The sequence below is a fragment of the Neolamprologus multifasciatus genome, chromosome 16 (assembly GCF_963576455.1).
Source record: "Neolamprologus multifasciatus chromosome 16, fNeoMul1.2, whole genome shotgun sequence".
In the NCBI taxonomy this organism is placed as follows: domain Eukaryota; kingdom Metazoa; phylum Chordata; class Actinopteri; order Cichliformes; family Cichlidae; genus Neolamprologus; species Neolamprologus multifasciatus.
Window position 1 is genome coordinate 28,290,947 of NC_140454.1, and position 14,156 is coordinate 28,305,102.

The 14,156-nt window shown below is 41.0% G+C and overlaps 1 protein-coding gene across 3 annotated transcripts in view; it reads right to left on the bottom strand.

The window, feature by feature from the left end:
* Positions 1-6: 6 nt before the first annotated feature.
* LOC146500986 (collagen alpha-3(VI) chain-like) overlaps positions 7-14,156 on the bottom strand; it is a 29,845-nt gene continuing 15,695 nt past the window's right edge. Inside the window, exons 7-22 of one of the 3 annotated variants that reach the window (XM_085135146.1) lie at positions 13,517-14,104; positions 11,816-12,397; positions 10,657-11,250; positions 9,973-10,575; positions 9,114-9,707; positions 8,433-9,014; positions 7,720-8,316; positions 6,955-7,542; positions 5,964-6,563; positions 5,122-5,709; positions 4,296-4,895; positions 3,454-4,041; positions 2,632-3,231; positions 1,776-2,375; positions 956-1,555; positions 7-701 (exon numbers count right to left, since the gene is read on the bottom strand). In XM_085135146.1, the coding sequence (XP_084991272.1) occupies positions 91-701; positions 956-1,555; positions 1,776-2,375; positions 2,632-3,231; positions 3,454-4,041; positions 4,296-4,895; positions 5,122-5,709; positions 5,964-6,563; positions 6,955-7,542; positions 7,720-8,316; positions 8,433-9,014; positions 9,114-9,707; positions 9,973-10,575; positions 10,657-11,250; positions 11,816-12,397; positions 13,517-14,104 (9,515 nt within the window). In that variant the 3' untranslated portion in view covers positions 7-90. Of the gene's footprint in view, positions 702-955; positions 1,556-1,775; positions 2,376-2,631; positions 3,232-3,453; positions 4,042-4,295; positions 4,896-5,014; positions 5,710-5,963; positions 6,564-6,954; positions 7,543-7,719; positions 8,317-8,432; positions 9,708-9,972; positions 10,576-10,656; positions 11,251-11,815; positions 12,398-13,516; positions 14,105-14,156 lie in introns of those variants that run through there. The other 2 variants (XM_085135144.1, XM_085135145.1) reach the window with 2 other exon arrangements.

The following is a 14,156-nucleotide window of genomic DNA, read 5'->3' on the forward strand; positions in this document are numbered from 1 at the left end:
TTGTAAAAAAAAAACAATCCACTGGCTAACTGAACAAAGCAAATGACATTTGGTTTCTTTGCACACTGTTTCCTACCATGATACTGGAGATTACAAAGGAGTCACGTTCTTACCGGTCACTGTTGGTGTCATGGGCGTGGCCCTCACTTTGCTCATTACAGAAGAGAGCTGTTCTTGGACACTGGGAAGGTCAGTGAACTCGGACACTGACAGAGCATAACTGGGCTCATATGATATTTTCTGCAGCTCTCTAGCATCTGAGGTCCTAGTTCCAATGCCAATCACATAAATGCCCTGCTGTTTGAGAGCTGAGGCTGGGCTATCTACATTGTCAAAAGACCTTCCCCCAGTTAGTAAGATCAATATCTGTGGGACACCCTGCAGGCGTCTACTTCCAGAGGAGTTTGTAAAGACGTTGTCTCTGACGTATTGGAGAGCTGCCCCAGTGTTTAGGGGTCTTCCTCCTCTGTGTCTAAGCCCTCTGACCGAGTCCACCACATCCTCCCTTGTGGTATATGTGTTCAGATAGAAATGGACCTCTGGTTCTCTGCTGTACTGGACCACAGAGACATGGTCTTTGTTTTTTCCCACATTGATTTTCTCCACCACTCTCTCTACAAAATCACGCATGGCAGGAAAGCCATTCCTTGTGCCATCAGAACCATCCAGAAGGAATACAATATCTTTTCTGTCACGTGAAGCTGAGAAAAGACAGTAGGACAAAAAAATGAAAACCTTTCACAAATCTTGTGAGATTATCTTTCACTGGCACACTAATATTTTAACAACACTAGCCTGGCCTACTTCTGTTTTAGAAAGACCACAGCATGCTACCAACTGGTTTGAAATGCACAAAAAAACTATACACACATCACATTCATTTATTTGCTTTTCCTCACTGTAGCTGAAATTAGTAACTCTTGGAGCCAGCAATAGGATGTGTCTGACAACGTACCAATTACGGTTGGTAATTCTGGGGTGACTTCAAAAACTGCAGCTTCCACAGAGGACTCAAGTTGCTGTTGCACTTTGGGTAGGTCAGTAAGTTCAGACACAGATAAAGTATAACTGGGCTCGCCAGTTATGGTCTGAAGTTCTCTGGGGTCAGAGCCTCGGGTTCCAATTGCAATGGTCAAGACACCCAGCTGTTTGAGAGCAGAGGCTGGTTCATCAATACTGTCAAATGATCTTCCACCAGTGATCAATATTAGGACCTGCGGAACTCCTGATGGCCGCCTGCTTCCGGCAGAGGCCGTGAAGACGTTATCCCTCAAGTACCGGAGAGCTGCTCCAGTGTTGAGGGGTCGTCCGCCTTTGTGCCTCAAACCTCTGACACTGTCAAGGACCTCTCTTTTTGTGGTGTAAGTGTTCAGATAGAACTGGACGGCTGGATCGCTGCTGTACTGAACAACCGACACACGGTCTTTGCCATCATCCACACTGAGTGTGTCTACTTGTTTTTGGACAAAGTCTCTCATAGCTGGGAATCCACTTCTAGTAGCATCAGATCCATCCAGCAAAAACACCACATCCCTTCCTGCTGGCTGTCTGACCACTAAGAGACATGAGATTTACCATATGTTTAACTTGCTCAATCAAATATTTTGCAGCTAAAAAGAAACATCTTGAAATTGAACTCTTTCTTCGCAAGCACAACTATTTTTGTAAAAAAAAAACAATCCACTGGCTAACTGAACAAAGCAAATGACATTTGGTTTCTTTTCACACTGTTTCCTACCATGATACTGGAGATTACAAAGGAGTCACGTTCTTACCGGTCACTGTTGGTGTCATGGGCGTGGCCCTCACTATCACTTTGCTCATTACAGAAGAGAGCTGTTCTTGAACATTGGGAAGGTCAGTGAACTCAGACACAGATACAGCATGACTGGGCTCGCCAGTTATGGTCTGAAGTTCTCTGGGGTCAGAGCCTCGGGTTCCAATTGCAATGGTCAAGACACCCAGCTGTTTGAGAGCAGAGGCTGGTTCATCAATACTGTCAAATGATCTTCCACCAGTGATCAATATTAGGACCTGCGGAACTCCTGATGGCCGCCTGCTTCCGGCAGAGGCCGTGAAGACGTTATCCCTCAAGTACCGGAGAGCTGCTCCAGTGTTGAGGGGTCGTCCGCCTTTGTGCCTCAAACCTCTGACACTGTCAAGGACCTCTCTTTTTGTGGTGTAAGTGTTCAGATAGAACTGGACGGCTGGATCGCTGCTGTACTGAACAACCGACACACGGTCTTTGCCATCATCCACACTGAGTGTGTCTACTTGTTTTTGGACAAAGTCTCTCATAGCTGGGAATCCACTTCTAGTAGCATCAGATCCATCCAGCAAAAACACCACATCCCTTCCTGCTGGCTGTCTGACCACTAAGAGACATGAGATTTACCATATGTTTAACTTGCTCAATCAAATATTTTGCAGCTAAAGAGAAACATTTTGAAATTTAACTCTTTCTTTACAACCACAACTATTTTATAAAAAAAAAACAAAACAACGAAAACACAATAAAAAAAAAAAGAAAAAACAATCCACTGGCTGATTAAACACAGCAAAACCAAATGATTTCCTTTCACACTGTTTCCTACAATGATACTGGACTTTGAAGATGGGTCATGTTCTTACCAGTCACTGTTGGGGTCAAAGGTGTGACCCTCATTGGCACTGTGCTCATTACAGAAGAGAGCTGTTCTTGAACATTGGGAAGGTCAGTGAACTCAGACACAGATACAGCATGACTGGGCTCGCCAGTTATGGTCTGAAGTTCTCTGGGGTCAGAGCCTCGGGTTCCAATTGCAATGGTCAAGACACCCAGCTGTTTGAGAGCAGAGGCTGGTTCATCAATACTGTCAAATGATCTTCCACCAGTGATCAATATTAGGACCTGTGGAACTCCTGATGGCCGCCTGCTTCCGGCAGAGGCCGTGAAGACGTTATCCCTCAAGTACCGGAGAGCTGCTCCAGTGTTGAGGGGTCGTCCGCCTTTGTGCCTCAAACCTCTGACACTGTCAAGGACCTCTCTTTTTGTGGTGTAAGTGTTCAGATAGAACTGGACGGCTGGATCGCTGCTGTACTGAACAACCGACACACGGTCTTTGCCATCATCCACACTGAGTGTGTCTACTTGTTTTTGGACAAAGTCTCTCATAGCTGGGAATCCACTTCTAGTAGCATCAGATCCATCCAGCAAAAACACCACATCCCTTCCTGCTGGCTGTCTGACCACTAAGAGACATGAGATTTACCATATGTTTAACTTGCTCAATCAAATATTTTGCAGCTAAAAAGAAACATCTTGAAATTGAACTCTTTCTTCGCAAGCACAACTATTTTTGTAAAAAAAAAAAACAATCCACTGGCTAACTGAACAAAGCAAATGACATTTGGTTTCTTTGCACACTGTTTCCTACCATGATACTGGAGATTACAAAGGAGTCACGTTCTTACCGGTCACTGTTGGTGTCATGGGCGTGGCCCTCACTTTGCTCATTACAGAAGAGAGCTGTTCTTGGACACTGGGAAGGTCAGTGAACTCGGACACTGACAGAGCATAACTGGGCTCATATGATATTTTCTGCAGCTCTCTAGCATCTGAGGTCCTAGTTCCAATGCCAATCACATAAATGCCCTGCTGTTTGAGAGCTGAGGCTGGGCTATCTACATTGTCAAAAGACCTTCCCCCAGTTAGTAAGATCAATATCTGTGGGACACCCTGCAGGCGTCTACTTCCAGAGGAGTTTGTAAAGACGTTGTCTCTGACGTATTGGAGAGCTGCCCCAGTGTTTAGGGGTCTTCCTCCTCTGTGTCTAAGCCCTCTGACCGAGTCCACCACATCCTCCCTTGTGGTATATGTGTTCAGATAGAAATGGACCTCTGGTTCTCTGCTGTACTGGACCACAGAGACATGGTCTTTGTTTTCTCCCACATTGATTTTCTCCACCACTCTCTCTACAAAATCACGCATGGCAGGAAAGCCATTCCTTGTGCCATCAGAACCATCCAGAAGGAATACAATATCTTTTCTGTCATGTGAAGCTGAGAAAAGACAGTAGGACAAAAAAATGAAAACCTTTCACAAATCTTGTGAGATTATCTTTCACTGGCACACTAATATTTTAACAACACTAGCCTGGCCTACTTCTGTTTTAGAAAGACCACAGCATGCTACCAACTGGTTTGAAATGCACAAAAAACCTATACACACATCACATTCATTTATTTGCTTTTCCTCACTGTAGCTGAAATTAGTAACTTTTGGAGCCAGCAATAGGATGTGTCTGACAACGTACCAATTACGGTTGGTAATTCTGGGGTGACTTCAAAAACTGCAGCTTCCACAGAGGACTCAAGTTGCTGTTGCACTTTGGGTAGGTCAGTAAGTTCAGACACAGATAGAGCATAACTGGGCTCGCCAGTTATGGTCTGAAGTTCTCTGGGGTCAGAGCCTCGGGTTCCAATTGCAATGGTCAAGACACCCAGCTGTTTGAGAGCAGAGGCTGGTTCATCAATACTGTCAAATGATCTTCCACCAGTGATCAATATTAGGACCTGCGGAACTCCTGATGGCCGCCTGCTTCCGGCAGAGGCCGTGAACACGTTATCCCTCAAGTACCGGAGAGCTGCTCCAGTGTTGAGGGGTCGTCCGCCTTTGTGCCTCAAACCTCTGACACTGTCAAGGACCTCTCTTTTTGTGGTGTAAGTGTTCAGATAGAACTGGACGGCTGGATCGCTGCTGTACTGAACAACCGACACACGGTCTTTGCCATCATCCACACTGAGTGTGTCTACTTGTTTTTGGACAAAGTCTCTCATAGCTGGGAATCCACTTCTAGTAGCATCAGATCCATCCAGCAAAAACACCACATCCCTTCCTGCTGGCTGTCTGACCACTAAGAGACATGAGATTTACCATATGTTTAACTTGCTCAATCAAATATTTTGCAGCTAAAAAGAAACATCTTGAAATTGAACTCTTTCTTCGCAAGCACAACTATTTTTGTAAAAAAAAAAAAAAAACAATCCACTGGCTAACTGAACAAAGCAAATGACATTTGGTTTCTTTTCACACTGTTTCCTACCATGATACTGGAGATTACAAAGGAGTCACGTTCTTACCGGTCACTGTTGGTGCCATGGGCGTGGCCCTCACTTTGCTCATTACAGAAGAGAGCTGTTCTTGGACACTGGGAAGGTCAGTGAACTCGGACACTGACAGAGCATAACTGGGCTCATATGATATTTTCTGCAGCTCTCTAGCATCTGAGGTCCTAGTTCCAATGCCAATCACATAAATGCCCTGCTGTTTGAGAGCTGAGGCTGGGCTATCTACATTGTCAAAAGACCTTCCCCCAGTTAGTAAGATCAATATCTGTGGGACACCCTGCAGGCGTCTACTTCCAGAGGAGTTTGTAAAGACGTTGTCTCTGACGTATTGGAGAGCTGCCCCAGTGTTTAGGGGTCTTCCTCCTCTGTGTCTAAGCCCTCTGACCGAGTCCACCACATCCTCCCTTGTGGTATATGTGTTCAGATAGAAATGGACCTCTGGTTCTCTGCTGTACTGGACCACAGAGACATGGTCTTTGTTTTCTCCCACATTGATTTTCTCCACCACTCTCTCTACAAAATCACGCATGGCAGGAAAGCCATTCCTTGTGCCATCAGAACCATCCAGAAGGAATACAATATCTTTTCTGTCACGTGAAGCTGAGAAAAGACAGTAGGACAAAAAAATGAAAACCTTTCACAAATCTTGTGAGATTATCTTTCACTGGCACACTAATATTTTAACAACACTAGCCTGGCCTACTTCTGTTTTAGAAAGACCACAGCATGCTACCAACTGGTTTGAAATGCACAAAAAAACTATACACACATCACATTCATTTATTTGCTTTTCCTCACTGTAGCTGAAATTAGTAACTTTTGGAGCCAGCAATAGGATGTGTCTGACAACGTACCAATTACGGTTGGTAATTCTGGGGTGACTTCAAAAACTGCAGCTTCCACAGAGGACTCAAGTTGCTGTTGCACTTTGGGTAGGTCAGTAAGTTCAGACACAGATAAAGTATAACTGGGCTCGCCAGTTATGGTCTGAAGTTCTCTGGGGTCAGAGCCTCGGGTTCCAATTGCAATGGTCAAGACACCCAGCTGTTTGAGAGCAGAGGCTGGTTCATCAATACTGTCAAATGATCTTCCACCAGTGATCAATATTAGGACCTGCGGAACTCCTGATGGCCGCCTGCTTCCGGCAGAGGCCGTGAAGACGTTATCCCTCAAGTACCGGAGAGCTGCTCCAGTGTTGAGGGGTCGTCCGCCTTTGTGCCTCAAACCTCTGACACTGTCAAGGACCTCTCTTTTTGTGGTGTAAGTGTTCAGATAGAACTGGACGGCTGGATCGCTGCTGTACTGAACAACCGACACACGGTCTTTGCCATCATCCACACTGAGTGTGTCTACTTGTTTTTGGACAAAGTCTCTCATAGCTGGGAATCCACTTCTAGTAGCATCAGATCCATCCAGCAAAAACACCACATCCCTTCCTGCTGGCTGTCTGACCACTAAGAGACATGAGATTTACCACATGTTTAACTTGCTCAATCAAATATTTTGCAGCTAAAAAGCACCATGGTAAAATTTAACTCTTTCTTTACAACCACAACTATTTTATAAAAAACAAAAAAACAAAAACAGAACAAAAAAAAAAAGAAAAAACAATCCACTGGCTGTCTGACCACTAAGAGACATGAGATTTACCATATGTTTTACTTGGTCTGTCAAATGTTCTTCAACATAAAGCCATTTTTTGAACTCACACTTGTTGTTTTCTTTTTTTCTTCTTTAATTAGAAATACAGTTGCTGATTAATTTTTACTCACTGCTAATTCACTTGAATAAAATGTACATATTAAAATTAACGTATTAAATTTGAGAAATCATTTAAATTCTTACCTCCCATTGTTTCCCCTTCAACTGCCATTTTAGTAAAGTGACTCTTCAAATTTTCCTGTATTCGAGGCAGATTTACAAAGTCTGGGACTGAGTATTTGAAATTTGGGTTTGATGAAATCATTTCCATCTCAGCTGAATTGGACATTCTTGATCCAATTGCAAATGTAGTGACACCTGCTGTTTTAAGCATACTTGCTGGTCCTCTTGGAGAATCTCTTGATCTTCCACCAGCCAATACAATAAGTATTTGTTTGACTCCTTGATGTTGTCGACTTCCAGCATTTGGAACAAAGACATTATCCTTCACAAATTGCAGTCCTGCCCCAATATACTGTGGCCTTCCACCTTTGGGTTTAAGACTTGTAATGTGCTTTAGGACATCAGCTTTTGTTTTGTAAGTATCCAGATTAAAGTTAAGTTCAGCATTGTTGCTATACTGCACAACTGCAACTTTATCTTTTCTTTGGTCCAGGTCAAAGCTCGCAACCATTTTGGCAACAAATTCACGTATGGCACTGAAACTCTTCCTGACATCATCAGATCCATCAATGAGAAATACAATATCTCGTTTTATGCTGGAGCTTGAACCTAAAAAAAATTCATAATCATGTAAATGTGTAAATGTTGTTTCTAACCAATTCAACAGTCATCAAATTACTGTTGAAGACACTTCAACATGAGGTTTACAAGGTTTGTATTTAAATAATATTAAATGAGATATTTATTTAATCAAACTTCATATCATCAAATGTTATTTTCACTTACCCACATGAGGTCTGATAGTACTTTTGAGAGAGGATATGACAGACAGCAACTGCTCTCTCACATGAGGAAAGTCAGAAGTATTCTTTATAAAATACATTGCTGTAGGAGCTAATTGTTCCATCTCAAACCTATCAGCATTATTCACACCAATGCCAAACAGAACAATTCCCATATTTCGGAGCCTTTCTAATGGACCTAAGATTTCATCATTTGAATTTCTTCCACTGAAGAGTATCAGTATCTGTGGGACTGCATGCAGTGCTCTGCTACCAGATGAAGCAGTGAAGACATTATTTTTCACATAATCAAGGGCTACACCAATGTTCACAGTGGACCCTCCTTTCAGTTTCATGTTGTCCAAATGATTAATGATATCATCTTTCATTAAGTATTTGTTTAGAAGAAACTCAGTTGTGGGCTCTGTGCTGTACTGGATTAAAGCAACTTGTGCTTTTCTTGGCCCAATTTCTATTTGCTTGACAAACTCTCTGACAAATTCCAAAGTTTGTTGTTCACTTGGTTGCATATCATCAGATCCATCAAGAAGAAAAACAATATCAGCACTCTGGAATCCTGCTTCTGCTGTCACAGATGTATCTGAAATGGGTTATGAAATATTTTACAAATTTTACCTCTCACATATAACCTAAAAGATAATCATGATATGCAATCATGTCCAGAAGGAAGCTATAATAAATTGTTGTTCCTCTTACCAATAGTTGAAAATTCAGTTGTTTCTTTAGTGCCCCTCAACATGGCTTCCACTGATGGATCTAAGCTTTGTAGATTATTATAGTTTGTGACATAAAAATAATGTGCTGGTGTATAGGAGATAGTCTGCATTTCCAAAGTATCAGCATTCTCCGTTCCAATACTAAAGGTTTTGATGCCATTGTCTTTGAGTGATTGTGCTGGTCCTCTGACATCATCTCCAGATCTTCCACCACTAAAAACATACAGATACTGAGGCACCAAGTCTGCACGTCTGCCTCCAACTGAAGCAGAAAAGACGTTGTCTCTGACAAACTCCAGTGCTTTTCCAATGTTCAGTGGTCTTCCAAATTTATGTCTCATTGTTCTTATGGAATTGAGCACATCATTCTTGGAAGAATAAGAATTCAAGTAAAAATTAACAGTGGCATCACGACTATACTGAACAACAGCCACTTGGTCTCTATCATTGCCCAAATTTAAACTTTCCACAGTTTTTTCAATAAAGCTTCGTATTTCTTCAAAACCATTCAGTGAGTCATATGATCCATCAATGAGAAACACTACATCAGTTTTCTTAGAATCTGCAAAAAAAAAAAATGTAAACAGAATGTGACAATGATGGTTTCTGAAAATCCTCCAATCTCTCCTCTTTACTAGATAATGAAAACATTGATTCTTACCGAGACCTGCTGTGGGAGCAATTTGTTCTACATGGTGCAAAGCCTCTCTTATCAATGCCAACACATCTTCCTGAACACTAGGAAGTTGTCCATATTCAGCAACTGGAAGCGCGTACTTGGGTTCATGAGCTATTGTCTGTAGCTCTAGAGTGTCAGCATCAGATGTCCCAATTACAACTGAAATGGCACCAATTTGCTTCATCATTCTGGCTGGGGTTCTTATGTCATCTGCAGATCGTCCACCAATCAGTAGTATGAGTATCTGTGGAATTCCCTCCTGACGTCTACTACCAGACATAGGGGTATATACATGTTCCTTCAAGTACTGGAGAGCAGCTCCAATGTTGTGAGGATAGCCCCCTTTGTGTCTCAGACCATTTACTGCTTTAAGAATATCATTCTTTGTTGAATAACGACTCAAGTTAAAATTAATCTCTGCAGTGTCACTGTACTGGACCACAGCCATGCGATCTTTGTTTATATCAACATTTAGATGCTTTGTTATCCTCTTTACAAAGTCAATAATATCTGGGAATTTTTGCTGAGAATCATCAGAACCATCAAGCAAAAAAACAATGTCTCTTCCGTTGGCATCTGTAATCAAAGAGGAATTTGAACAAACTGGTTGATGATGATATTGAAAAATAAAATTGTTCTTGTAAATATGCATTTATCCTGCATACACAGCTTGTGCTTCAATTACAACTAATCAAGCAAAAGATTCTGTCAAGCAAAAGATTTGAGTGTGAAGGAGTTCATCATGTATCGTTCACCGAAAATAAGGGATTTCATGTCTGCAACAATCTGACAATCCATTAAGTCGCGCGCCCAGTGTAAGAGCTAACCATTACAACCTTACCGTGCGATGGTGGTTTGATGGCAGGGTTTTTAATCTCCTTCATGGTAGAAATGATTAGTTGTTCAATATCTGATAGATTATTGATATCTGCTGCATGGAAAGCACGGTCTGATTTTTGTGCAATAGACTGAATCTCAAGGGTGTCTGCATGATCTATTCCAACCACAAAAGTTGTTACACCCATTTCATTCAAGTTTTCAGCAGCATTTCTGACATCATCACTGGAACGTCCACCAATTAAAAGAATCAGAATCTGGGGGACACCTTGCTGGTGCCTACTTCCAGAGGAAGCTGTTAAAACATTATCCTTGACATACTGCAGGGCTGCACCAGTATTGAGGGGTTCACCTCCTTTATGCCTCAACCTTCGCAAACTGTCAGTAACATCTTGCTTTGTGTTGTATGTATTTAGGAGAAAATCAACAGAAGGTTCTCTGCTGTACTGCACTACTGAAACACGATCTTTGTTTTTGTCCACACTGAGTGTCTCCATGATTCTTCCAACAAAGCCAAGAACAGCATTGAAGGTTTTCTGCATTTTATCAGAGGAATCCAGTAAAAACACAATATCACGTTGAATGGGTTCATTTTGACCTGCAGGAGCTTGACAGAAATGATGATGCTAAGTTAGAGTTAAGCATTAAAAGACAGATAGACCATGAAAACATCAATAAAAAGCCTTACCTAAAGGACTTTGTGATTTTTGTCTTGGCTGCTGCCGAGGAACCCTTTTTAGAAGTGACACAAGTTGATCATGTATTCTCCCAATATCATCAAATTGAGTTATGGAGAAGGCATAGGAAGGGTCATGTGCAATCATTTGGAGCTCAAGTATGTTTGCATTACTGGTACCCACACAGAATGGAACAATTTTTTCCTGTTTTAGAGCAGCAGCAGCACTTGCAACATCATCTTGAGATCTTCCATCGCTCAGCAGAATCAATATCTGAGGGACACCTTGTTGATGCCGACTACCTGAGGACTCGGCAAAAGCATTTTTTCTTACATAGTCAAGAGCTACCCCAGTGTTGAGGGATATGCCTCCTTTATGGTTCAAACGTTGGATTGCACCGAGAACATCTTGTTTTGCCATGTAGGTGTTCAAATTGAAATGTGTCTGTGGATCTCCGCTATACTGAACCACAGAAATACGATCTCTGTTCTCATCAACTGTGAGTGTTTCTACCATTTGTTCCACAAAACTCCTTATTGCTGGGAAGTCACTTTGTGTATTATCCGATCCATCCAAAAGGAATACTATGTCTCTTTGAGGAGATTCTAATTCAGAGAAAGAATATGAAAACCTCGTTTAGCAGTCAAACATAAACATAAGCCAAAATGTACTGTAGTGCAATAATCAGCCATTATGTTGTTGGCAAATATACTAAAATTCAAAGAATTATTGTTTTAAACGATGTGTTAGATGCAACAATTTGTAGGAAGACTGGCTAACAAAGAAAAATATTGAGAAATTACAAGCTAAGTAGCATATTCATCTTTCACGCATGAAAGATAGATTAAAGCCAAACAAGTTCTTTTGTTCAAAAGAACATATTTTCAGTCAATGATGTGATTATCACTGGCTCAAGGGAGAGCTTACGAAAAGAAAGAAATGCTCTCTGGAGTACAAGAAAAAAAAGGATGGCAGCCAACCAAGAAGCAAGTAACACGTAAGATGTGTCTGGCCAGTGAAGAGAATTTAACAAATGTGAAACTGAATCAATGACATTCTTAAGAAAATAATTCAGTTTCATCACATTTGAAATTAAGAAAGACCAAATGTGCAAGAACAGAAACAGCGAGTCAGTTTAAATCTAAATTATATATTACATTTGTTTCTTACCTACAACAGTAGCAGGCTTAGCTGATATTTCTGTCTGGACAAATGCTACTAAATCTGGCTGAATGGACAAAATTTCAGCAAAGAAAGGCAAGTTGAAAACATATCTGGAGGAGAAGGCAATTTTTTGAAGTTCCTCTTGTCCAGCGTTTTTCATTCCAATTGCAAAAGACATAACACCGATTTGCTTTAGTCCAAATGAAGCTCTGGAGACATCATCTTTGGATTTTCCCCCAGTCAGCAAAAAAAGAATCTGAGGAACTCCCTCCAGGTGTCTACTCCCAGATGAAGTTGTGAAAACATGGTCTTGCACAAACTGTAAAGCAGCTCCAGTATTGCGAGATTTCCCTCCTTTATGTCGAAGACTTCTTACAGCATAGATAATAGCTTTTTTGGATCTGTGAGTTATTAGGTTGAAATAAATTGAGGCATCATCACTATACAGTATAACGCCCACTCGAACCTTATCTTCGCCAACATCCAACTCTTCAACCATTCTTCTGACGAATTCTCGAATAGCTGGGAGACCATTTCTGGAGTCATCTGACCCATCAAGGAGAAACACTATGTCCCTCCGTGTGTCAACTAGATGATACAAGGATGGATAGAAGATTTGCGAATTACGCATTTGAGATGTTCTAACAGTCATGCATATTTATTAGCATGAGCAAGTCAAGCTCAGTGAAAAAACTGAGCTGTAAAGACGTGAGCTATTGCTCTGAAAAGTGAAAAAAACATCTTTTTACCAAAAAAGATGCATAAGACAATTGAATGACTGATCTTCCAAGTGACTTCAAAGTAGTAAGTGAAATGGACAGTTGGAAAGAAAAGATAAAACCAAAAACCACACCAAAATTAATTCCTTATTCAGTTAGAATAGGCTTTTTAGTGAGAACAATCGTGAATTTTACACAATAGAAATGGCTTAAATAATGGGGTGAATAATTACCAAAATCACCAAATAAAATTTTATCAATCATTCGAGTTTAGGGATATGTTAGTTTTATGAGAAAATGCAACGGTGCTAGGGAGTAAAACTTGATTGTCCTGATTAAATAATATTAACTTATACACTGACATGACAGCAGTGTGTTATCTTGAGTGTCTTTGTGTCTGTTCAGTGAAATAATAAGTTGTGACTGGACTGAGGGTAATTCAGAAACCTTATATGTGAAACTGGGTTTGAGCGCAATCATTTCCAACTCTGATATTTTGGCATCTCTCACTCCAAAATGTTGTGTAAAATGTAATGTTCTTTAAGAGGAAACGCTGGGCTTCTCACATTATCAGTGGACAGTTTGCCACTTAATTAAAATCTGGATGATTCCTTTTTAATCTTCTGCTACCCATGGAGGAAGTAAAGACACTATGCATCACAAACTGAAGAGCTGCACCAATATTATGGCATGTCCCTCATTTGTGCCTTTAAATTGTAATTCTTTGTCTTGTGAGGATTTAGATAAAAGCTGACCTGAGTGTTATCTGCAAACTGTTTAAAGTGTTTAATGTCTGTCAATCCATTTCCAGTGTTATCAGTGCCATCAAATAGAAACACAATATTTCTTTTTACAGCATCACCTTGTGTTAAGACAACAATAAGAATCTAATTAAGATTAAAATGGGGTTAACATAAGTTAGATGAGATAAAGCACCAAAAATTGCAGATTTTGTGAGTTTCGGACACCAGAAAAAAAATAATCTTACCTTGCTGTAGGACGACCTCTAACGCTTCCCTTGGTAGGCTCACATAATTATTCAGTCTTTGCGGTATGGTGCTGAGCTCACTGAATTCCTTAACGTTGAAGGCAAAAGAAGGGTTGTGCGAGATGGCCTCAATCTGCTTTGGGTCTGCGTCCTTGACACCAACACCAAATGGTACAACTCCATCTGTCTTCAGTGCTCCAGCGGGTTCCCTTACATTATCCGTAGATCGGTCTCCAGTCAAAACAATCAGAAACTGAGGGACATTTTGTGCAGCACGACCACCATTACTGCCAGACAAGATGGTGTCTTTCATGAATCTCAGAGCATATCCTGTGTTTAAACTACGTCCACCAGTCACTCTGAGTCCTTGGACAGCTCTTATCACTTCATCTTTGGTTGTATAAGTGTTAAGGTAAAAACTTGGAGTTGGCCTTTCACTGTGTTGAACCACTGAAACTCGTACCTTGTCATCTCCAATGTCAAGTGGTTCAATTACTTTAATGATAAAATCCTTTATGTAGGCAAAATCTGCTCGAACTCTATCTGTGCCATCAATGAGGAAAGCAACATCTCTTTCAGCTCCAACAACTGAAGGAAAAAAAATACAATACACATTTATTTATGTTTTGCCAGATATACA